The sequence below is a fragment of the Trachinotus anak genome, unplaced genomic scaffold (genome assembly GCF_046630095.1).
Source record: "Trachinotus anak isolate AG129_WGS33_773 ecotype Australia unplaced genomic scaffold, CSIRO_AGI_Tana_v1 ptg000016l, whole genome shotgun sequence".
Classification (NCBI taxonomy): domain Eukaryota; kingdom Metazoa; phylum Chordata; class Actinopteri; order Carangiformes; family Carangidae; genus Trachinotus; species Trachinotus anak.
In genome coordinates this window covers 22,750,785-22,774,388 of record NW_027273867.1, presented here as the reverse complement: position 1 = coordinate 22,774,388, position 23,604 = coordinate 22,750,785, and the positions used below count along the sequence as shown (strand labels likewise).

Sequence of the window (23,604 nt, the reverse complement as noted above, 5' to 3'; positions counted from 1 at the left end):
TAACCGAAACTTGGCTGGACTATAGAGGCACTTTTACACTAACTGAGGAATCATCACCTAATTTTAACTTTTACATTTTTTTTTGGAACTGACAGGAGAGGCAGAGATGTAGCAGCACTTTCCTCCAATATGTTTTTATGCAGACAGCTCACTTTTGGTGAGTTCAACTAATTTGAGTACCTTGCACGTTCATCAACTAGTACAACACCAAAAAACTCAGGGAGGTTCTGGACTCCAGAAGCAGCAGTGGAGAAATACTTCAGTGAGTGTTTCACTGTGGGACAAACAGGGTTTTCAGCATGAATATACACTCATCGTAAATACAATGTATTCAGTAAACTGTATCATCTTATCGCGTTGAAGTGAAAGTGAAACTAAAAATGCAGAGCCGAATAGAAAGAGTTAAATCCTACCTGCTGATGAAACGTGATGCAACATTATAAAAATAACGTTTTCATCTTGTTTTGATGAAGATCAATGACGGACCGAACTGATTCTGCTGCTGTTTCCGCGTTAAGAGAGGTAGTAGTATTTGCGGGGAACAAACTGCAGTCTATGGGAACAAAATGGCAGTTCACAAAAAAAAAGTTACGGACTTGTGTCACACTCGACATAACGTCGTTACGTGGAGTGGATGAAATGTCTGCAACCTGATGCCAGACATCCGTGGGATGTTGCAGATGCGCGCAACCGACAAACCGCACAAAACCCTCAGAGATGATTTCATCCATTCGTGACACCTCACCCTGAAACAAAACATGTGAGAGACAGAGACTGTGACAAAACCAAATACACAAACTCTTGGTGTTCAAATTATTTATTTAGGTTTGAGGTTAGATCACAATACAACAAAGACAAAAAACGAACCACAATTACACAATTAAATTGAATTTCATTTGAATTCTGCTCAGAATAGACACTGATATTGATCTTCTCATCAAACTGTGACAATACTGAATGCTGGGGTTCCATCTGACCCACAGCCGCTTGTTGCATGTCATCCCCTCTCTCTTCCTGACTTTCCTCTCTCTCTCCCTGTCCTATCTAATAAAGGCATTAAAAAGCCCAAAAAACAACTTACAAAAAAGTGAAACATCAGCAACAAAAGAAAGCGCAATCCATTTGATATGTGACTGATCCTGTAGATGACCAGTTCTTCAGTTAAATGATTTTTGATCTGTCATTAGACCCTGCAGTGTTTGTCTATGTTGTCATAAATCTACTGAGCTTCTGATAGGTGACACCCTCTCTTACCCTGAGCTAAAAAGAAGAAAAAGACATTTCTCATGAATTATGTCCCATGACCTTTTCTTACACACTGACAAGACAAGAATACGGTTTCAACGAACCGTCATGAGAGATGATTTTTAACACCGTATTCAGTGTCTAGTGTGTTTACAGAAACATGTGATTAACAGAAATTTTCTAAAACCATAAAATATCTTCTGTTCCCTAAAGGAGAGGAGCAAGGTACCAACACAAAGAGTGTGATTGTGAGTGTGATCTATGTAGGTGTGAGGCAGAAAGGCTTGTAGTGACAGACTCTCTTGCAGTGGATCGTTGCCACCACACTTGGGCCCTGAGCTCAGTCAATTTGTTCTTCACCTGCATAAACTTGGTGGTCATTCCAAAACACACTCACACTCACCATTTAAGGCGCCTACAGCTAACACCAACAAGGGCAGTTCACTTTGAGCTGCAGCAGCCTGAAGAAAACAGAGCTAACAGGCAGCAGCTAGCTAGCCTGACTTGGTGGAGGTTCTTAGAGAGGTGAAGAACAGAAGAACTGAAGGATGACCATGTTGACCAATGTCCATATGTGCAGATGAAGCCTCACATCACAGCTCATCTACCTTAACGGTGTGAATAGAGGTGTTTTAAGTCGGGGCCACGTGGGAGCGTGAGTTCCCATACTATTACAGTATATTTAGCATTTACATATCAAAGTTTGTTTTGTTCTTAATCTCAAATTCCTTGTATGTTCATATAAAGCTACTTAACGTTTGTTGCAGGAAGCTGCTGTTAAGCTGTTTCAGGTATTTTATCTGGCACATGAGGTCACTCACTGAGTGTTTGTCAGTCGGGTTTCTGGATTCAGTTTCTCACAGAGCTCAGTGCCGTTCTCCGGAGCTGTAAGATCAGAAACACACTGTTAGTGTGAAACTGTGTCAAGTCCACTCATCCAACACTGAACTTTTATCAACAGTAAATACAGGAACCTGTCTTTAAAAAGTTCATCTACACAGTAATTTGAATCAGTTTAATCCGAAGCACAAATAGTGAGTCTGATCATTTAAAATACAGTAAAATAAGTTTTACTTACAAGATGGAGGATGTTTGGCTAAAATAAAAAACAAGATGAACCATTTCAGTTACAGCGTTTGCTCTCGGTTGCTTTTGTTTGGTGCAGGGAACTGATGCTTGTTTCAGTTTTACAATCTGGATAAAAGCATCAACTCAAAGACTAAAATCAAAGGATTGTAACTGTCATTAAAGAAGGTGATATTTCAGTTTTTCTCTCTCACCTTTCTTCTTTCTGTAAACCATGAATCCAGTGACAGCGATGAGGATGAGAGCAACACCAACCACTGCAGCGATGATGGGGACGGTCATGTTACTGGGATTCTCTGGTGAACAAAAACAATCACAAAATAATTAAGAGCAGTACAGATAAATGACTCTATTCATCCTTTCTGACTATTATTTTAAAACGGTATGTCCAAAAAATATATTAAACCCTTATGTGCTGGACAGACACTGTGGAAATCAGCAATGCACGGTTGTATGCCTCCACCACTCAGAACGGTTTCAGATTACATCCCTGTTTACTTAGAATCATATAAAATATTCACCATTTGTGTGAAATTTGGTCATAATTGCTGTGTGATGTCTTAAGTAATAGCTAAAAAGTTTTTCGTGAGGTCACATTGACCTTGACCTTTAACCTTTTTCTACCAAAATCTCAACAGTTCGTCCTTGAGTCTAATGAACGTTTTTCCCAAACTTGAATTAAGTCCCTCAGGGCGTTACAGAGATACGGCGTTCACAAAACCAAAACCACATTTTGTGAGGTCACTGTGACCTTGACCTTTGACCACTGTAGTAAAGTTTCCTGTTTTCTTAATTTTTCCACTCCTTCACCTACCTACCTACCACTTCCTTTCCTTTCCTCATCACCAAGTGGCTCTTGACTTCACCCTCACCACCTCTCATTATCTGATCGAGCTCACCTGGTCACCTCAAGGTTGTTTAGAGCTCTCACATCCGGCAGTTCTCTCTTTCACCATTGCACGGGGCACCAGTTCTGGTAAGAAGTTTTGTTCTTTTCTTATACTAGGTCCTTGACAGTCTCTGAGAACTTTAATTTTTTCATTTTCTATTTCTATAGAAATATTTCTATAGAAATTTCTATTTCTTGCTATTCATTGATATTTAAGAATAAACCTCTCTGAGAGTGGAGTTTCATGGTTATATTTTTCCTGCATCCTGACACAATGTCCATGAAGATAGTTTGACACACACACACACACACTGAACCTTGTCCTACAAAACAACCACCAAAAGCTAATCAGTTCACCCTTAAGTCCAAGTAGTTCTGTCAAAGCATTTCTGAGATATAACGTCCATGAGAATGGGACAGACGGCTGGACTGACAGACAACCTGAAAACTATATGCATCTGGATCTGGCTGTCACCAACAGGGAGGCATAAAAATAAATAAATATATATATTACAATAAAACCTAAACTCTTGTTGTGTGGTGAAAACAATATATTCTGTAAAATGCTTAAAATCATTCTACAGCTTTATGAAAATCATAAAGGACCTGCTGGTAATCTTGTGATCTGACTTGTGATCCTGGGGAGAGGGACGTCAGTTGGTTTATAGTAATTCTTTAATAGATTTGTTATTATGGACGTTTCAAAGATAAACTGGAGAACAAAAGCTAAAATACCAAACAAACCACAAACATTCAGTCACATTCAGCAACTGCTGATCTCACTCTCACCTGAGTTGCTCCTGATCACTGCTTTGTCCAGTTTGGTGATGATCTTGTCGTCAGCACCAGAGAGCTGAAACACGCAGTCGTACCTCCTCCAGTCTTCAGGTTTGACTGATGAAAGTTTCAGGTCAACTCTCATCTGGAAGCTTCCATCATGGTTGGGGAGGATCTCTCCTTGGTCCACGTCCTCATGAAGATCCTCTCCATCTTTCCTCCAGAGCATCAGAGCTCTGTCAGGGTAGAAACCTGTAGCGTGGCAGCTGACTGGAGAGGAGGGAGACTTCTGGAGGAGAGACACTGAGGGAAGCTCTGGAGAGATGGAAGCAATGGAAGAAGAGGGAGTGAGAGAGGGTTGTAGGAGCCATTCATAATGTCTGTAGGTGCAGTTCACAGTAAGCTCACGGGTGGTAGTGTAGACTAATGAGAGGTGGAGTTTATATGAGGCACAGGTGCAGCAGAGCTGGTAATGATGCATGGGTGATGGGGGGGATTGCACGCTTTTCATCGCTGTCACACTGGGCACAAACCCTAATCTCGCCAACATTTTCTCTTGACTGCAATATCAAAGTTTTATTTTCTTCGAACTTAAAATCTTATAAAAAAGGGAACATCACCAGACAGAAAATAGTGCCTGGACCTCAATCGGTTGAAGCGCGTTAAAAACAGGATCTTCTCCCGCTCCCAGCTCAGTGACTAAATGCTGGTCAGGATAGTCGCTACAAGCGTGAAGGGGGTAGAGAGGAAAATAGGCAAACAAAGGAAAAGAAAGATGAAGACATTCAAATGGACTACACTTGAACTGCGCTTTTCTAGTGTCATAACCAAAGCACCTTACTACCACATGCACACACCAGTGTTAAAGTATCTTCCCCAAGGACCCTTCAACATGTGGACAGGAAGAGCTGGGAATCAAACCACCAACGTGTGTGTGTGTGTGTGTGTGTGTGTGTGTGTGTGTGTGTGTGTGTGTGTGTGTGTCATCTGAACATCTGCAGCAAATTTCATGTCAATCCACCACTGTTGTTTCACTCTGAACCAAAGTGAAGGACCAACTGACTGACAGACCAACATCACCATCTCTAGAGCCACGCTGCTGATAATATAGACTGTGACGGAAATCAGACCTCAAGCTTTGTTTCCTCTGAAGACTGATCCCAACATTAGTCTATGTACGTTCTGTACATCAGGTCATGTGATTCTACCTGTTCTCTGCAGAGAGCTCCTCCCATAGTTCAAACTCTTCCTCAGCCAATCAGGACAAAGCTGAGTTAAGAAGTTCTCATTATGTTTTATTCTGGGTTTGTCATCATTCCATCTCTGTTGGGTCATGTCAGCCTGTGGTTTCAGAGCCGTCCATGTCAAAGTCTTCAGGTCCAAAGACAGGAAATCTTCTCCATCGTAACCGTACTGACTAAAACCAGTGACCTCTCCAGTCTCATCGTCCCATTCACAGCCACTCATCCTCTGTAAAATGTGGACACCTGAGACAGACAACAACAATGATGTACAGATGATATCTCCACTGGAAAGATGATCTTAAAAATATTGTCCATTGTGTGATGCACACACAACACAGTGACACATTTTACCTTGATCAAGAAATCGCTGCTCCTGCCATGTAGATATTGCACTTGGCCTTATTGCAATTTCTTTCATAAGTCGATTAATTGTTTAATCCTCATAAAAAACCCACCTCCACTTTGGTTGAACTGCTGCCTCAAATCGTCAAACCTGGCTTTGAAGACGACAGGCAGACTCTCAGCACACTGTCTCCTGTACCAGTCCAGCTGCTGAGGGTCATTATCTAAATAATCTTGAATCCATTCCTGTCTTGGTTCTACTCTCTGTGTGGTGGAGTCGCAGTGACCCGCAGGGATGTCATCAACAAGAGCCACAGCCATGACCTCAGGGAGGTTTGGGACCCCAGAGGACGCGGTGGTAAAATACTTCAGGGAGTGTTTCACTGTGGGACAAACACGGTTTTCAGTGTCAATTTACAATCATCTCATCAAGTCTTAGTAAAAGTGAAATTAAATCACGCAGGAAGAAAAACGCACTGCGGAGTAGAAAGAGTTCAATAGTTAAACTTGCTCCAACCTGATGATGAAACGTGACTCAAAAGAAGCAACAAAAGTAACTCTGTCATCCTGATTTGATGAAGACGAGCAGAAGCTGTATCCGCTTTATCTTCCGCTCCCTGCGGTGTCTTCGTGGAGGGGACACGGACCAGGACGCGCGGGGTTCCACCCACAGTGACGTCAACCTGCCCAGGAATTGAGGTTTAGGGTATGATACTGTATAATATTGACAATATTAATATCTACATGTTTATAGGCTACAACTTGTTGAGAAAAATGTAACTTTAATATCATAATTTACACGTTTATTTAATGTGGTGTTTGTCTAAGTGTCCACTAGATGGAAGTATTAGAGACATGTGGTCACCTGTTGACAGTTGGCTGAAAAACATCCCCACAGCATGATGCTGCAGCCACCATGCTTCACTGTAGGGATGGTACTGGCCAGGTGATGAGCGGCGCCTGGTTTCCTCCAGACATAAGGAAGTCTGAGGTTTCGCTTATGAACAACAACAGATTACCGTTTGAAAGACACAAAACCAATGATGTGTTCAATACCTTCTTGCTGTCTTTCATACATCAGTGAAAACGATGCTAATCTCTGCTGTGTCCTTGTGGAGTGAGGTAGGAGTGAACGCTCAGAGTTTTGTCCTGTACGTCAAGTCCGCAACTTTTACTCAGCAAGTGCTTGAAGAGCCAAGTAGAAAGTTAAATAAATATTTCAAATGTGATCGTACCTGCTGTTGAAACGTGACACGAAAGAGGAAACAAAAAGAACTTCTTCATCTTGTTCTGATGAAGACGAATAAAAACCAGAGCTGTTTCAGTTGATTCTTGTCTCAGCATTTTTGACTTTGAGCCCATAGACTTGGTTTAAAAATAGAAACAGGCCAAACAGGATTTTCAACAAGGAAAGTTGTGAAACTGAGATAAAGCACTCACTATTGAATGTCTTCACCTGTGCAGCTCTCAGAGTACAAGGGGAAAATTACAGAGGTACAAATGAGCCAGACCTTTATAATCCACAGTTCTAGATTATAAAGAGAACATGAAAAAGTAACCACTGCCATTTCTAAACCACTGTGTATTCAATAATTTTGCTAAATGCTTTATAAATAAAGTTTGTTGTTATTATTATTATTATTATTATTATTATTATAAGCTCTTCAAAGGCAGAACTGCTCTGTTACCTGTGTTTTGAACTTTAGCACCGGACAAGTTCAGGCGTAGAGTTTTAGTGGAACCAGGCAGGAACAAGTAACAGAAGTTACTCAGAAAAATGAATCAAGACCCCATGGAACACAATGGAGCTGGATAAAATAGGATGCATAAGAATACTACCACTGGAAGTGATTATTTTTTATCCTTGCTGGTTAAACCATGTGAGTCACTCCCAGGTGCCACACCTTAAGTGTTCACAGAATTTACCGCAACCAGGAAACAGCTTTGGAATAAACAACAGAGGAAAACCAAGTGGCTCTTCAGCTCTCCTCCGTCTGTCTGAACAAGATGAAGCTAATGATACTGCTCCTCTTCTGCCATGGAGCATCTGCAGGTAAGAGCAAGATATATATTTATATGTTCATATTTTTATTTTCTTTATTGGCAAAACCATAATTTAGTATATACATAGTTGTTTATTTTTATATCTAACCATAAACCCAAGGGTTCTGTATGTGTTCACAGATAATAAAGTGCCAACTGTCAAGTGAAACCAAATAACTGAATAAGATAAAGAAATTATAATCTTACTGTATACTGTCCATCTTCAACAAATAACAGTTTTTATGACCGGTTTCAAAATATATAAAAATATAAAATCTGGGACCGGTTAAATAAAATGACAGAACAGTACCATCAGTTAAAAGCCCTTGAGCTCCAGACAGATGGAAAACTAATCTAGTACCCTGCTGAAGGTGTTGAGGTCATTCAACCATTACTTTGTTGACTCTGTAGACACTATTGCTCTGGGATTCTTGGTGTACAATATAAACATGTGTTCAAGCTCATACAATGCAGCCAACCTTTAGCATGAGGACAATTTCAGAACCACAGATTCTTAAAACTATTATGTCACTAATATCCTCTTGAGCAAAAGATTTCTTCTGTATGGATAGATAGAAGACCGGAGTGGATGAGGAGTTCACCCAATTATGAAAATGACTAATTTATCCTTTTCTAAGAGGATGTTTCCAAATAGGGAAGAGCTGGAAGTTAACTGTTGTTACATTTATACATGAAGGTGGTGATCCCCAGGCTTTATGTAACTACAGGTCCATCAGAATTACCAATGCTGTAGTTTCTAAAGTTGTGGAGAAACTGGGAGCAGAAATTACTGTAAACTTAACCAGCAGCTCATTTTTGCTGCATGAAATGCAGTTTGGTTTTCAAGTCAATTGTTCAACCGACACAGCCGACTGTTTTTCCACAGAAAACTCAAATCTGAATTAGATAAATGGGGCGTTGTTGATATGGTTTTTCTACTTCTCTGAAAAGAATTTGACACAGTTGATCACAGAATATTACTCATTGTTTAAATATTCAGCTTTGTAATAGTTCATAGTTGTAATGAGCCATATCTTTGGAACCGAGTACAGTCTATTAGAGTGCCCAACACCTTCCTACTGGTATCCCAGAGGGGTCAACTTTAGGCCCACTTCTATTTTCTTCGTATGCTAATGATCTGCCCTCATTGAGTCCTGAAACCAATATTCAAATGTATGCCAATGACACTGTTATATATCTGCATAACAGTAATAAACCTAAAGTTGCCTTTAAATACACTAACCCTCACCAAAATGTCAGCACATGGTGAAAAGAAGTGCTGTCTCCATCTAAATTAGTCTAAAACAATCTGCATGTTCTTCCTGAATTCTCGTTCTTCTGGTGTAGAACCTGATGTTTGCCTCTAAAGAGAACAACTACAGGTTGTGTCAGAGTAGGAATTTTCCTTGATTCAAATCTCTCATTTAGACCTTAAATTAAAAAAGTGTGCAACAGATTCAAAATAATTTTTGCAAATTTCAAATGCATACAAAACAACATATGGCAGCAGCTAAAATGTGTATATCACTACTTGGTTACGTGCTGGACCGACCACTTTAAAACTACTCGTCTCTGTATAAAATAGCATTAAAAATTCTCAATCAAAAGCCATTTAACTAACATCACTGACAAATACAGAACGTATATAAATTATTCACCTTTACAGATCGAATCCAATACACAAATGGGTGTCTTATTTATAGTATTTTATATATATAACATATTAATATAACATAATCATATCAACTATATAATATTCAAATCTCAGACTAATTTATAATCGATCTTGCCTTCATTACTCTGTTCTTACCTGCTGCGTCATAGACTTTTTTATGTGATGTGTGTCGTTGTGTATGTTACCTTATGCTGTGAATTAGTACTTGTCAAAGATGTTTCTGTTCTCAGTGTTTCCTATTCTATTATCATTATCAGTCATTATCATTAACAGCTACAGGGACTACAGAATTGTTTATTAACAGCATCCCTGTAAATAAATAAATACGTAAATAAATAATGGAGAAATGACATGGGCTTATAATCAAAATGATATACAACAACTTTTTAGTACATTCATTAGGTTTTCTGACTTTCGGCCTGCAAGTAAAAGCTGTCTGTACAAGTGAGTTAAAATTGCAGAGATACCACTGTAAGGTGTGTACTGTCATCGCTAGTTTCACAATAAAATCAATTAATTTCAATGGCGCTCTAATGTATTCTTCTGGCTTCAGCACAAAAATTCCTTTTTGCGTTTGGGGAAGTAACAACTAGTCAAACAATAAAATAATGTGAAAACAAATTGAACAGATTGAACTCACTTAAATGTTCTTTGTCCCACAGTCGAACACTCCCTGAAGATTTACCACATAATATCTTCTGGACACCCAAACATCCCTGATTATGTGGGCATAACGGACTTTGAGGACACTGGGATGACTTACTATGACTCCAACATGACAATGATAGAACCCAGACATGACTGGGTGAGCAAATTAATGGAGGGCGATCCACAACACTGGAAAAAGAAATCTCAGGATTGCAAAAATTATGAGCAGGTCTTCAAAGATGAAGCAAACAGTTTCAACCAGCACTCAAAACAAACTGGAGGTATGTTTCTGACAAAAAGTTTTTCCTGTTTTTTTTCCCTCTTGATTAGGCATGAATAAAACTACACTACGACTAGAGTTAGTCAATGATGACTCTGCTTTAGAAAAGTGTTTATGACAACAGTTGTACAACACACAGGTGAGCAGATGAACATTACTGTCTGTCTGTCTGGAGAAATTAATCACTTGAAACATGAAGGCTTTCAGTCCTAATCTGACAGGGGGATATCAGCACCTCAGCCTCTTGTGGCTGAAATTACTATTAGTATTATTAGAAAGTAGTATTAGTATTTGCAGCCGTTCTGCCAAAGGTTTGTTGACATGCCTGAAGCTGTTTTCACAGAGTGAGTGATTTCATTGACTCTTTAACTCAGAATTAAAAGTCAGAGGCTGACATGAAAAGTTTTCCCGCTCGGCTGCTTGCAATTAAAGTGTAAGGGACATTAACACAGTAATGGCAGTAATGAAACATGTGTAATTTGTAATATTGGGCTTTACAACACCTTGACTTGATGTGAATACCTGTAAGTTCTGCTCTGTAAACTTGCTGTAATGCTGCCTCATCTAAAAATGATGTCAGAGCCAATACGTGTCATTCATTAATGTCTGATTCAGTCTGATCAGTAGGAAATGATAGTTTATCTCTACAGCAAAGATGTAACATCACATGCAGCTGACTGTGCTAATCTCACTCTGGTTTGCTGCACTCTCTGTCTCTGTCTCTGTCTCTGTCTCTGTCTCTGTCTCTCTCTGTCTCTCAGGTGTTTACATTGTCCAGCAGATTTTCGGATGTGTATGGGATGATGAAACTCAAAAGGCTGATGGTTTTAAAGAATATGCTTATAATGGAGAAGACATTCTCAAATTTGACCTGCAGACAGAGACATGGATCGCTGCAAATCCACAGGCTGAAATCACTAAACATGAGTGGGATGGAAACACAGCTAATAATCAGTTTTGGAAGAACTTCCTCACCAACTTTTGTCCTGAGTTGGTGAAGAAGTATTTGACCTATGCAAGTGCTTTTCTGCATAGAACAGGTAGAGTCATGTGACCTGATGCCTGAAATGTTTCTTCTGTTTTTAATGAACAGCAACTTTACAATATTCTCTCACTGTCATCTGTTACTTTCTGTTCTTATCTCTCTTTTTTTCTCATATCTTTATTCACCTGGTGAAATTAAACACACTGTGTGTGCTACAACTCAAACTGGGATGTGATATAAATGATGGGACCCATCATAATTGTCATATTATTCTAATAATTCTCAGTACCGCACTGAGTAACTAAATACTTTAGATTAAAAAACATATGACAATTTGATGAAATACAATGAATTGTAAAAGATGAAATGTGACACCAACACATTTCCCCTCTAAACTTCTTAGATAATTTTATTTGGAAGTAAACTGTTGAATAAAATACTCCGGCTTCCTCCCACAGTCCACAGACGTGCACGTTAGGTTAATTGGTGACTCTAAATTGCCCATAGGTGTGAGTGTGAATGCTTGTTTGTCTCTACATGTCAGCCCTGTTATAGGCTGGGGACCTGTCCAGGGTGTACCCCACCAGGAGTTCCTGACCCATGTCAGGTGGGATTGGCTCCAGCAAGCCCACCACCCGGTTCAGATAAGCGGTATAGATAATGGATGGATGTTGAATAAAATACATTAGAAATAAAGTGTTTATGGCCATAAAAGATGAAGATCAGAAAACCTCCAATAATGTGCCTTCAGGCCACAGAATGTGTGTAGCACTTTTTACGCTGTAACCACTATGACCACTAGATGTTGCCTAGCAACAAAACCTAACTATCCACTGACCCCGAAGAGTGGGTCCAACCTTTGAGCAGGAACCTTTAGACAGGATGCAGGACCTATATTTGCAACAGAGCACTTTTACATCGTTGTCATAGAGTAATGTTAAGTAGACCTCTAATATAGTACAGTACCAAGTAAAATTCAGTTAACAACTGTATTATTATCATAAATGAGACTTTAGCACTGCCTGGTGGTGGAGGTAAACAGGTGGTGGGAGCTTCAATTAATGCACAGGATACATTGACTGTTTTTCAAGTTTAAATAATGCATCAACTGTAACTGGTCATTTTAGCCTGGCTTAATTTTTTTTTAAATATGTAACATCCTATTATCATAATGTTTTATTTTAAATTCTCCAGACCTTCCCTCAGTGTCTCTCCTCCAGAAGTCTCCCTCCTCTCCAGTCAGCTGCCACGCTACAGGTTTCTACCCTGACAGAGCTCTGATGCTCTGGAGGAAAGATGGAGAGGATCTTCATGAGGACGTGGACCAAGGAGAGATCCTCCCCAACCATGATGGAAGCTTCCAGATGAGAGTTGATCTGAAACTTTCATCAGTCAAACCTGAAGACTGGAGGAGGTACGACTGCGTGTTTCAGCTCTCTGGTGCTGACGACAAGATCATCACCAAACTGGACAAAGCAGAGATCAGGACCAACTCAGGTAAGAGTGAGATCAGCTGTTGCTGAATGTGACTGAATGTCTGGTTTGTTTGGTATTTTAGCTTTTGTTCTCCAGTTTATCTTTGAAACGTCCATAATAACAAATCTATTAAAGAATTACTATAAACCAACTGACGTCCTTCTCCCCAGGATCACAAGTCAGATCACAAGATTACCAGCAGGTCCTTTATGATTTTCATAAAGCTGTAGAATGTCTTTAAGCATTTTACAGAACATATCGTTTTCACCACACCACAAGAGTTTAGGTTTTATTTTAATATATTTATGAATATATATATTTATTTATTTTTATGCCTCCCTGTTGGTGACAGCCAGATCCAGATGCATATAGTTTTCAGGTTGTCTGTCAGTCCAGCCGTCTGTCCCATTCTCATGGACGTTATATCTCAGAAATGCTTTGACAGAACTACTTGGACTTAAGGGTGAACTGATTAGCTTTTGGTGGTTGTTTTGTAGGACAAGGTTCAGTGTGTGTGTGTCAAACTATCTTCATGGACATTGTGTCAGGATGCAGGAAAAATGTAACCATGAAACTCCACTCTCAGAGAGGTTTATTCTTAAATATCAATGAATAGCAAGAAATAGAAATTTCTATAGAAATATTTCTATAGAAATACAAAATGAAAAAATTAAAGTTCTCAGACTGTCAAGGACCGAGTATAAGAAAAGAACAAAACTTCTTACCAGAATTGCCGCCCCCATGCAATGGTGAAAGAGAGAACTGCTGGATGTGAGAGCTCTAAACAACCTTGAGGTGACCAGGTGAGCTTGATCAGATAATGAGAGGTGGTGAGGGTGAAGTCAAGAGCCACTTGGTGATGAGGAAAGGAAAGGAAGTGGTAGGTAGGTAGGTGAAGGAGTGGAAAAATTAAGAAAACAGGAAACTTTACTACAGTGGTCAAAGGTCAAGGTCACAGTGACCTCACAAAATGTGGTTTTGGTTTTGTGAACGCCGTATCTCCGTAACGCCCTGAGGGACTTAATTCAAGTTTGGGAAAAATGTTCATTGGACTCGAGGACGAACTGTTGAGATTTTGGTAGAAAAAGGTTAAAGGTCAAGGTCAATGTGACCTCACGAAAAACTTTTTAGCTATTACTTAAGACGTCACACAGCAATTATGACCAAATTTCACACAAATGGTGAATAGTAATTTTTAATGATTGAGCCCAGTCTGTGGCAGTTAGAGGTATAGGTTGTGTTAAATATTATGGGGTATTTCTTTTTGTGCCGGGGATTATTTTGTTTTGAAGTGCCCTTGCATCTAAGATATTTAAATGCAAATATCTTTAGAAAGAGTAAAGCAAAACTATGTATTTGAACTTGCTTTGAGTAAAGATGTCTGATTAAAAGGAGCAAAGTCAAGAACATAAAAAACATGATTTTAGTGTTTGTGGTACCATGTAGATACTGTATATCTCAAAACACACGTCGAAAGCTACTCGATTATACTGGATTCACTCCCCCCCAGAAAGCTCATATGTGGTGAAAATAGTCAATCACTGGATATCATGATGAACAGATAGATGCATCTCTGTTCTAACCTGCTTCGTCTGCACATTTTGTGATAATGTTTTGTTTCTTTGTGTTTTGCTGAACAGGGAAGCCCAGTGACACAACAGTCCCCATCTTTGTTGCAGTGGTTGTTCTTGCTGTCATCCTCATTTCTGTGATTGGATTTACTGTTTACAAAAAGAAAAAGGAGAGAGACTCAAAAGAGCTGAGTCGATGCTCTTATCAAAACTGCAACATTGAACCAAAATGTAATTGTGCACAAAAATCTGAAGCAATCAACAATAACGAAACTGCAACGTTACGGTTCTGTAAACGAGATTAAAAAATGACAATAATATAGCAGGAAAAAGCTATTTCTGTGTAAAGATAAGTGGAGTCCTGGCGTAGAGCGAAGTCACACCCCCACTGCATGTGTTGTAATCTGAGTTTCTCTGTTTTCTGTTTTAGTAACTGGTCTGTGAATGCGTGTACGTCCGTGTGCATGTTCATGTGTTTGAGTCCCTCCTGTTAAACCTTTGGTCCTCCCCACATTTAAACACACAGGCATCACCAACACACGAGCTGACACAGTGCAGTATGCAGCACAGCCCTCAGGTGAAAGCGACCATCCAGAATTTCCCCCACTGAACCCTCCACCACCCTCGTCCTTATGCAGACTTTGTGCTCTATTCACTGCACTTTGTCCTTTGCTCCTGTCGTAATTCCTATGGCCACTAGATGTCATCTAACAACAAAACCTAACCTGCTGCACAGACGACCTATGGGCTCGTTTTTCTAGAATAATTCATATATTACATCTCAGTAAAATTCCTTTATTCTGTTTTATGTCAGTGTTCTTCCATCTCTTCAGGTTTGTGGTCACTTAATAAAAATCACAAAACTATGCCAATATATTTTCTGACATACATGCATTTCCCTCTAAGAATTTGCTTCCACAGCAATATGATAATTTAAACTGAATTCCATTTCTGGTTTTAATATAGTACATTGTACACATTCGCCAAATGTATATGTAACCTGTAATATATGTTAATAATTAATCACGATGTACATTTTACATTAATCATTAATGTGTCATTGTATGATAAAGTCAGATGGCTTTTGTCTCTATTTCTTAATGTTTCAAAGTAATATCCTTCAAATGTTTTTTATATAAATATTATCCAGTATTTATTTTTCTGTGTTGAGTTTCTGTAAAGAAACAAATGAATACATGAATAAATCACAGATTCATCAGGAGTGATGTTGAGTTGTTTTTGTGCTGTTGCTTTGTTTTCAATAAAGTCTCTGGTCTTAATGTCTGGCTGAGATGAGCAAATCTGTGACTGCAGTTACAATAATGTGATACTAAGTTATATTAGAAACTTTAGATTATTTTAATACATTAACATTCAATTGGACAAAGCAGTGAGGGCCATGAGGGTGAGTGTCACCAATGAATGCAGAGTTTGAGGCAGAAGACATGGCAGGTGTAGTAAAAGTGGTCATTAGACTTACAGAGCAGCCAGGAGGCAGTGCAAACAGGCAAACATAACTGAAGGATAAGACGGGAAGACAATGGTCAAAGGACATGGCAGGAATTATTATATGCAATACCGTAGTTTGGTCAGGAAGGAGATATCACCATCTCCACCTTTTTAAAACAGTGACCTGTTTCCAACACAACTGCCTCTCAGTGGTTAACTTTACTGGCTGCTGTGAGATGAAGGGACTGATGAGGACGTGAGGAGCAGCTGTGGGAGCACCACATCAGCTGATGTCTGAAACTCAGACAGTGACGACTGGTGGCCAAGTGAAGTATGACTCTTCAAAGTGTAACTTCCTGTATGAAGCAGATGTGAACTGTTCTCTACAGATGGCAGAAGGAGTAAGACGTGAACAGCTACAACTACACCTCAACATTTCCTTTATCACACAGAAGATGGGAACAGGATCAGAGCTGGAGGCAGAGGAGGCGGGAGATGAGGTCAGCAGTTATCACGAGAGCAAAACTGGGATCTTTTCCAGGGTTGTGTCCAAACACATTGTGTCCAATCAAAAGATGTTGCCTCTGCTGAGACTGACTTATTTTGACTCAAATTAGCCAGTTCGTTTTGGTGATCCTCCTGAACTTTGCATCACCATTTCACTCTGTGATAGCCTACAGTGTAATTTTAGGAAACACTTGGCACAAATTTGTCATTATAATTGTGCTGTAAAGAAAATTCACTTGTGCGATTTCATACACATAATGCTAATATTGATTTTCTCATCCAACCCCTCAGTGAGAAAATTGAATGCTCAAGTAAAATTCATATTACTGCAACTACAGCTACAGATGAACATGTGAACTTAAGAAAAGACAAACTTTTAAAAAATTGTTAACTTTATTAAAAAGAGAAACATCAGCATAAAAAGAAAGCAATGAATTTGATAATTGATAGAGAAACATAGAAAACATAAAAAAAACATACTTAAAACATTAGCTACAGATTTACAGTGTGAAATAAAATGAAATGTTATGACAACAACTTCTCTTCCCTGAAGGAGAGGAACAAGGTACAACACAAAGTATGGGACATGTACACACATCCCACAGAGCAGCCACCAAACCGGAGCCAAGCCTCCAGCACTGTAGTGCATCACAGACCCAACAGAAAGAGAAAGGACAGTGTGAACATCTGAAGGGGCTGTCAAACAGTGAAACCAAACACCAAACCATAACTCTTGTCAAAATGTGCTCTCACACCTTGAGGCTGGTGATGAAGGCTAAATGAAGCTTTGTGACACAGTAAAGCTTTCCAGCCAGTTGTTTCGCCAAAAGGTTCATTACTCGGAGCCTCATTTAACAGCTCTCACTAGCGACATCTACTGCTCAAGTTAATGCAGAGCAGCCAAGTCATTCATCAACCTTTTATAAAGAACAACGTAGCCCTGCTATCCCCCTATGATCACTGTGCCTCTCAGTATGCCATTGATTCATTATTCATTAAAATATTTATAATCTAATAATGTAATAAAAGAGAAAAAAAAAATTTCTTTAAATTACGAGGTCGATCAGTACGCTGAGAGCGAAACGGAAAAGTTCAGGAGAGATGAGATGCAGCAAAGAGTCCACGTGGGACTCAAACCCGGGACGCTGCAGTTTGAAGTACACCTACACAGCATGTGTTTTAACAGGCGCATGTAAGGATGACGAATAAGTGATTGACATCAATGAATTAATGTGATGAGATTCAATGCTTGTGAGGACCACTGTATTGTTGGAAAAACATAGCTTCTTTCACTGTGTCTGGCTGAAGGCCGTCTCTCTCTTTAGAGGCTCCATCTCTCCTACTCCTAATCCAACTTCTCCTTTACCTCCTCCTTCTACAGTAAGTATTATTATTGTAACTAATAATAACAATAATACTAATAATAATAATAATAGAATACTCCAGTAAGCAAAATTCAACTGCTACAAACAAAACACTGACACCAACAACAAGCCATGAAGTGCCGGGTGTCAAGATGCTTTTATCTAGAAAACGACACACAAGACGAACCAGTGACGTGTCTCCTGCAATGCGAGGCCTCGTTTGTCATAGGTCACATGGTTTTCTGCAAGACGATACAAGCCTTGAAGCGGGGGTTCATCTGGCCAGCCCCTTCATAATGACCATGTTGACCAATGTCCATATGTGCAGAAGAAGCCTCACATACAACATCACAGCTCATCTACCTTAACGGTGTGAATAGAGGTGTATTAAGTCGGGGCCACGTGGGAGCGTGAGTTCCCATACTTCATGTTGTAGCTGAAGTAACTATTACAGTATATTTAGCATTTACATATCAAAGTTTGTTTTGTTCTTAATCTCAAATTCCTTGTATGTTCATATAAAGCTACTTAACGTTTGTTGCAGGAAGCTGCTGTTAAGCTGTTTCAGGTATTTTATCTGGCACATGAGGTCACTCACTGAGTGTTTGTCAGTCGGGTTTCTGGATTCAGTTTCTCACAGAGCTCAGTGCCGTTCTCCGGAGCTGTAAGATCAGAAACACACTGTTAGTGTGAAACTGTGTCAAGTCCACTCATCCAACACTGAACTTTTATCAACAGTAAATACAGGAACCTGTCTTTAAAAAGTTCATCTACACAGTAATTTGAATCAGTTTAATCCGAAGCACAAATAGTGAGTCTGATCATTTAAAATACAGTAAAATAAGTTTTACTTACAAGATGGAGGATGTTTGGCTAAAATAAAAAACAAGATGAACCATTTCAGTTACAGCGTTTGCTCTCGGTTGCTTTTGTTTGGTGCAGGGAACTGATGCTTGTTTCAGTTTTACAATCTGGATAAAAGCATCAACTCAAAGACTAAAATCAAAGGATTGTAACTGTCATTAAAGAAGGTGATATTTCAGTTTTTCTCTCTCACCTTTCTTCTTTCTGTAAACCATGAATCCAGTGACAGCGATGAGGATGAGAGCAACACCAACCACTGCAGCGATGATGGGGACGGTCATGTTACTGGGATTCTCTGGTGAACAAAAACAATCACAAAATAATTAAGAGCAGTACAGATAAATGACTCTATTCATCCTTTTTGACTTTTATTTTAAAATGGTATGTCCAAAAAATATATTAAACCCTTATGTGCTGGACAGACACTGTGGAAATCAGCAATGCACAGTTGTATGCCTCCACCACTCAGAACGGTTTCAGATTACATCCCCGTTTACTTAGAATCATATAAAATATTCACCATTTGTGTGAAATTTGGTCATAATTGCTGTGTGATGTCTTAAGTAATAGCTAAAAAGTGTGAGGGGAGATCACATTGACCTTGACCTTTAACCTTTTTCTACCAAAATCTCAACAGTTCGTCCTTGAGTCCAATGAACATTTTCCCCAAACTTGAATTAAGTCCCTCAGGGCGTTACGGAGATACGGCGTTCACAAAACCAAAACCACATTTTGTGAGGTCACTGTGACCTTGACCTTTGACCACTGTAGTAAAGTTTCCTGTTTTCTTAATTTTTCCACTCCTTCACCTACCTACCTACCACTTCCTTTCCTTTCCTCATCACCAAGTGGCTCTTGACTTCACCCTCAAAACAACCACCAAAAGCTAATCAGTTCACCCTTAAGTCCAAGTAGTTCTGTCAAAGCATTTCTGAGATATAACGTCCACGAGAATGGGACAGATGGCCGGACGGACAGACAACCTGAAAACTATATGCATCTGGATCTGGCTGTCACCAACAGGGAGGCATAAAAATAAATAAATATATATATTCATAAATATATTAAAATAAAACCTAAACTCTTGTGGTGTGGTGAAAACAATATATTCTGTAAAATGCTTAAAATCATTCTACAGCTTTATGAAAATCATAAAGGACCTGCTGGTAATCTTGTGATCTGACTAGTGATCCTGGGGAGAGGGACGTCAGTTGGTTTATAGTAATTCTTTAATAGATTTGTTATTATGGACGTTTCAAAGATAAACTGGAGAACAAAAGCTAAAATACCAAACAAACCAGACATTCAGTCACATTCAGCAACTGCTGATCTCACTCTTACCTGAGTTGGTCCTGATCACTGCTTTGTCCAGTTTGGTGATGATCTTGTCGTCAGCACCAGAGAGCTGAAACACACAGTCGTACCTCCTCCAGTCTTCAGGTTTGACTGATGAAAGTTTCAGGTCAACTCTCATCTGGAAGCTTCCATCATGGTTGGGGAGGATCTCTCCTTGGTCCACGTCCTCAAGAAGATCCTCTCCATCTTTCCTCCAGAGCATCAGAGCTCTGTCAGGGTAGAAACCTGTAGCGTGGCAGCTGACTGGAGAGGAGGGAGACTTCTGGAGGAGAGACACTGAGGGAAGGTCTGGAGAGATGGAAGCAATGGAAGAAGAGGGAGTGAGAGAGGGTTGTAGGAGCCATTCATTATGTCTGTAGATGCAGTTCACAGTAAGCTCACGGGTGGTCGTGTAGACTAATGAGAGGTGGAGTTTATATGAGGCACAGGTGCAGCAGAGCTGGTAATGATGCATGGGTGATGGGGGGGATTGCACGCTTTTCATCGCTGTCAAACCCTAATCTCGCCAACATTTTCTCTTGACTGCAATATCAGTTTTATTTTCTTGGAACTTAAAATCTTATAAAAAAGGGAACATCACCAGACAGCAAATAGTACCTGGACCTCAATCGGTTGAAGCGCGTTAAAAACAGGATCTTCTCCCGCTCCCAGCTCAGTGACTAAATGCTGGTTGGCATAGTCGCTACAAGCGTGAAGGGGGTAGAGAAAGAGGAAAATATGCAAACAAAGGAAAAGAAAGATGAAGACATTCAAATGGACTACACTTGAACTGCGCTTTTCTAGTGTCATAACCAAAGCACCTTACTACCACATGCACAGACCAGTGTTAAAGTATCTTCCCCAAGGATCCTTCAACATGTGGATAGGAAGAGCCGGGAATCAAACCACCAACGTGTGTGTGTGTGTGTGTGTGTGTGTGTGTGTCATCTGAACATCTGCAGCAAATTTCATGTCAATCCACCACTGTTGTTTCACTCTGAACCAAAGTGAAGGACCAACTGACTGACAGACCAACATCACCATCTCTAGAGCCACGCTGCTGATAATATAGACTGTGACGGAAATCAGACCTCAAGCTTTGTTTCCTCTGAAGACTGATCCCAACATTAGTCTATGTACGTTCTGTACATGTGTTTGTTGAAGTGAACTAAAGACTCAACAGACAAGTTAGAATCACAACATGGAACCAACTTTTCTTTCAGGTGAACTCACTACATGTACAGACCCACACATTCATCTTCACTACACAACAACCACACAGTGTGTGAACAGTCAGAGAAGGGAACGACACCTCCACTAAAGAAACTCACCACAGTCAAACTGCATCTTTCTCCTCTAACAATAAAAATCTGAAACCTACTGAGCTCATACTAACTGTGCACTGACGATCACCAGTTGAAAGTGACGTCAGAAAACCAAACAGGTCAGTCTCTGCTGATTGGTTTGGACTAACAGAAAACAGCCAAAACAAAAGGTTGACAAATGGCTCTCTGAGATGATACAATGGTAATTCAGTCTGAGTAGTCTGTGTGAATATTGTTGTGTTCATGAAACTACATCAGGTCATGTGATTCTACCTGTTCTCAGCAGAGAGCTCCTCCCATAGTCCAAACTCCTCCTCAGCCAATCAGGACAAATCTGAGTCAAGAAGTTCTCATTATGTTTTATTCTCCCTTTGTCAGCGTCCCATCTCTGTTTGATGACTTCAGCCTGTGGTTTCAGAGCCGTCCATGTCAAAGTCTTCAGGTCCAAAGACAGGAAATCTTCTCCATTGTAACCGTACTGCATCAAACTAGTGACCTCTCCAGTCTCATCGTCCCATTCACAGCCACCTATCCTCTGTAAGATGTGGACACCTGAGACAGAGACAGACAAGAGACACTGCAATTAACAATGATGTACAGATGATTTCTCCACTGGAAAGATGATCATAAAAATATTGTTCATTGTGTGACGAACACACAACTCAGTGTTGTCACAACCAGGCAAGGACTCTGGACGCAGATGCAGGATAGTTTCACAAAAAAAAAAAAAGTCTTTATTCCTAAATCAAGCTGGAGCAAACAAAAAACACTCCTGAAAACTGGAGGGACAAAACTATGAGATCAATAACAAAAATTACTCAACAAGGAACTAGAAATAAAACCAAAAAGGAACAAGGTACCGATTAGATTCGGGGCTGTGGAAGGCTAGATAGGTCGTATACAGATGTCGACATAAACGACACACTGGCACCAGACAAAGGGAGACGCAGACTCTTAAACACATGGTAACAGGGGACAGGTGGAAACAATCAAGCAATCAAACCAAGACACACAAGGGAGGGCAAGTGACCTGAAACGAGAGGAGAGTTACTCTTTCAAAATAAAACAAGAAATGACAAGACATGGAGACAGGACAAAAAACCCAACATGACCTCACCGCGGTGTGACAAGTATTGACTTTTCTCACAGTCTTGTGGTGCTCACGATTCAAGAGCAGATCATCTGGGAACTTTTTCTTGGTACGAGTGAAAAAACATAATTTATATTTTGCTGTTTAAAAGTAACAGTGACAGCTGTAGTAGAATATACTTTCATGTATTTTAAATTGCTGAATCATTAAAACTGACTTTTGTAATAACTCACTGATTTAACCTGGAATTTGTGATCAAATCAATGTAAATTTGGCTCCTGCAAGTGGCTGCTCTGCATTCATGGCTACTGTCCACAGAAGAGAGTCACACTTCTGTCTGTGTTTAAAGAACCTCAACCTGGACCAAAACCTGATCTATGTTGAAGACCGATTAATTGTTTAATCCTCATACAAACCCACCTCCACTTTGGTTGAACTGCTGCTTCAAATCGTCAAACCTGGCTTTGAAGACGACAGGCAGACTCTCAGCACACTGTCTCCTGTATGCCTGCAGCTGCTGAGGATCTTTCTCTAAATAATCTTGAATCCATTCCTGTCTTGGTTCTAGTCTCTGTGTGTTGGAGTCGCAGTAACCCATCGGGATGTCATCAACAAATGCCACAGCCATGACCTCAGGGAGGTGTGGGACCCCAGAGGACGCGGTGGTAAAACACTTCAGGGAGTGTTTCACTGTGGGACAAACACGGTTTTCAGTGTCAATTTACACTCATTATATTGTACTATCGTCTCATCAAGTCGAGGTAGAAGGGAAATTAAATCATGCAGGAAGAAAAACGCACTGCGGAGTAGAAAGAGTTCGATAGTTAAACTTTGTTCCAACCTGATGATGAAACGTGACACAAAAGAAGCAACAAAAGTAACTCTGTCATCCTGATTTGATGAAGACGAGCAGAAGCTGTATCCGCTTTATCTTCCGCTCCCCGCGGTGTCTTCGTGGAGGGGACACGGACCAGGACGCGCGGGGTTCCACCCACAGTGACGTCAACCTGCCCAGGAACTGAGGTTTAGGGTATGATATTTTATAATATTGATAATATTAATATCTACATCTTTATAGGCTACAACTTGTTGAGAAAAACGTAACTTTAATATCATAATTTACACGTTTATTTAATGTGGTGTTTGTCCACTAGATGGAAGTATTAGTATTAGAGTCACCTGTTGACTTTTGAACAGACTGGAGTGAAAAGGGATTTGGGTTCTGTATCTGATGTAAACTGTTTCAGATCTTTTTGATTACTGACAGTGTGAGTGCAGCCAAACTGTGGTGTGAACTACAGGCTGTTTTACATTTAGCCACAAGAGGCCGAAGTGCACCATAACCCCAGTCTCAACAGGATTCATGTTTCCTTCCAGGTGATTTTTAATGTATCCATGCACTCTAAGCA

At 39.9% G+C, this 23,604-nt stretch overlaps 3 protein-coding genes across 5 annotated transcripts; 1 reads left to right on the top strand and 2 right to left on the bottom strand.

Moving 5' to 3' along the window:
• Positions 1 to 801: 801 nt before the first annotated feature.
• On the bottom strand, positions 802 to 6,258 carry LOC139633866 (major histocompatibility complex class I-related gene protein-like). Its single transcript, XM_071499883.1, has 7 exons — positions 6,101 to 6,258; positions 5,697 to 5,966; positions 5,206 to 5,484; positions 4,010 to 4,312; positions 2,526 to 2,627; positions 2,324 to 2,341; positions 802 to 2,130 (listed from the first exon to the last, which is right to left on the bottom strand). The coding sequence occupies exons 1-7, from the start codon at positions 6,147 to 6,149 to the stop codon at positions 2,063 to 2,065; spliced, it is 1,089 nt and encodes a 362-aa protein (XP_071355984.1). The 5' UTR covers positions 6,150 to 6,258; the 3' UTR covers positions 802 to 2,062.
• LOC139633865 (major histocompatibility complex class I-related gene protein-like) lies at positions 802 to 23,195 on the bottom strand. Of its 3 annotated transcripts, XR_011693853.1 has the most exons (8): positions 23,037 to 23,195; positions 22,616 to 22,885; positions 21,379 to 21,657; positions 19,787 to 20,089; positions 18,639 to 18,740; positions 18,437 to 18,454; positions 17,917 to 18,243; positions 802 to 1,832 (listed from the first exon to the last, which is right to left on the bottom strand). XR_011693853.1 is itself a non-coding variant. In XM_071499881.1 (7 exons), the coding sequence occupies exons 1-7, from the start codon at positions 23,083 to 23,085 to the stop codon at positions 18,176 to 18,178; spliced, it is 1,089 nt and encodes a 362-aa protein (XP_071355982.1). In that variant the 5' UTR covers positions 23,086 to 23,195; the 3' UTR covers positions 16,592 to 18,175. The 3 variants fall into 3 exon arrangements, 2 of the variants coding, with proteins under 2 accessions (XP_071355982.1, XP_071355983.1); XM_071499881.1 differs by lacking the exon at positions 802 to 1,832 and having other exon boundaries at positions 16,592 to 18,243; XM_071499882.1 differs by lacking the exons at positions 802 to 1,832; positions 18,437 to 18,454 and having other exon boundaries at positions 16,592 to 18,243.
• On the top strand, positions 7,487 to 15,483 carry LOC139633857 (major histocompatibility complex class I-related gene protein-like). The gene is made up of 5 exons (XM_071499865.1): positions 7,487 to 7,636; positions 9,964 to 10,230; positions 10,991 to 11,269; positions 12,409 to 12,711; positions 14,331 to 15,483. The coding sequence occupies exons 1-5, from the start codon at positions 7,591 to 7,593 to the stop codon at positions 14,564 to 14,566; spliced, it is 1,131 nt and encodes a 376-aa protein (XP_071355966.1). The 5' UTR covers positions 7,487 to 7,590; the 3' UTR covers positions 14,567 to 15,483.
• Positions 23,196 to 23,604: the final 409 nt, after the last annotated feature.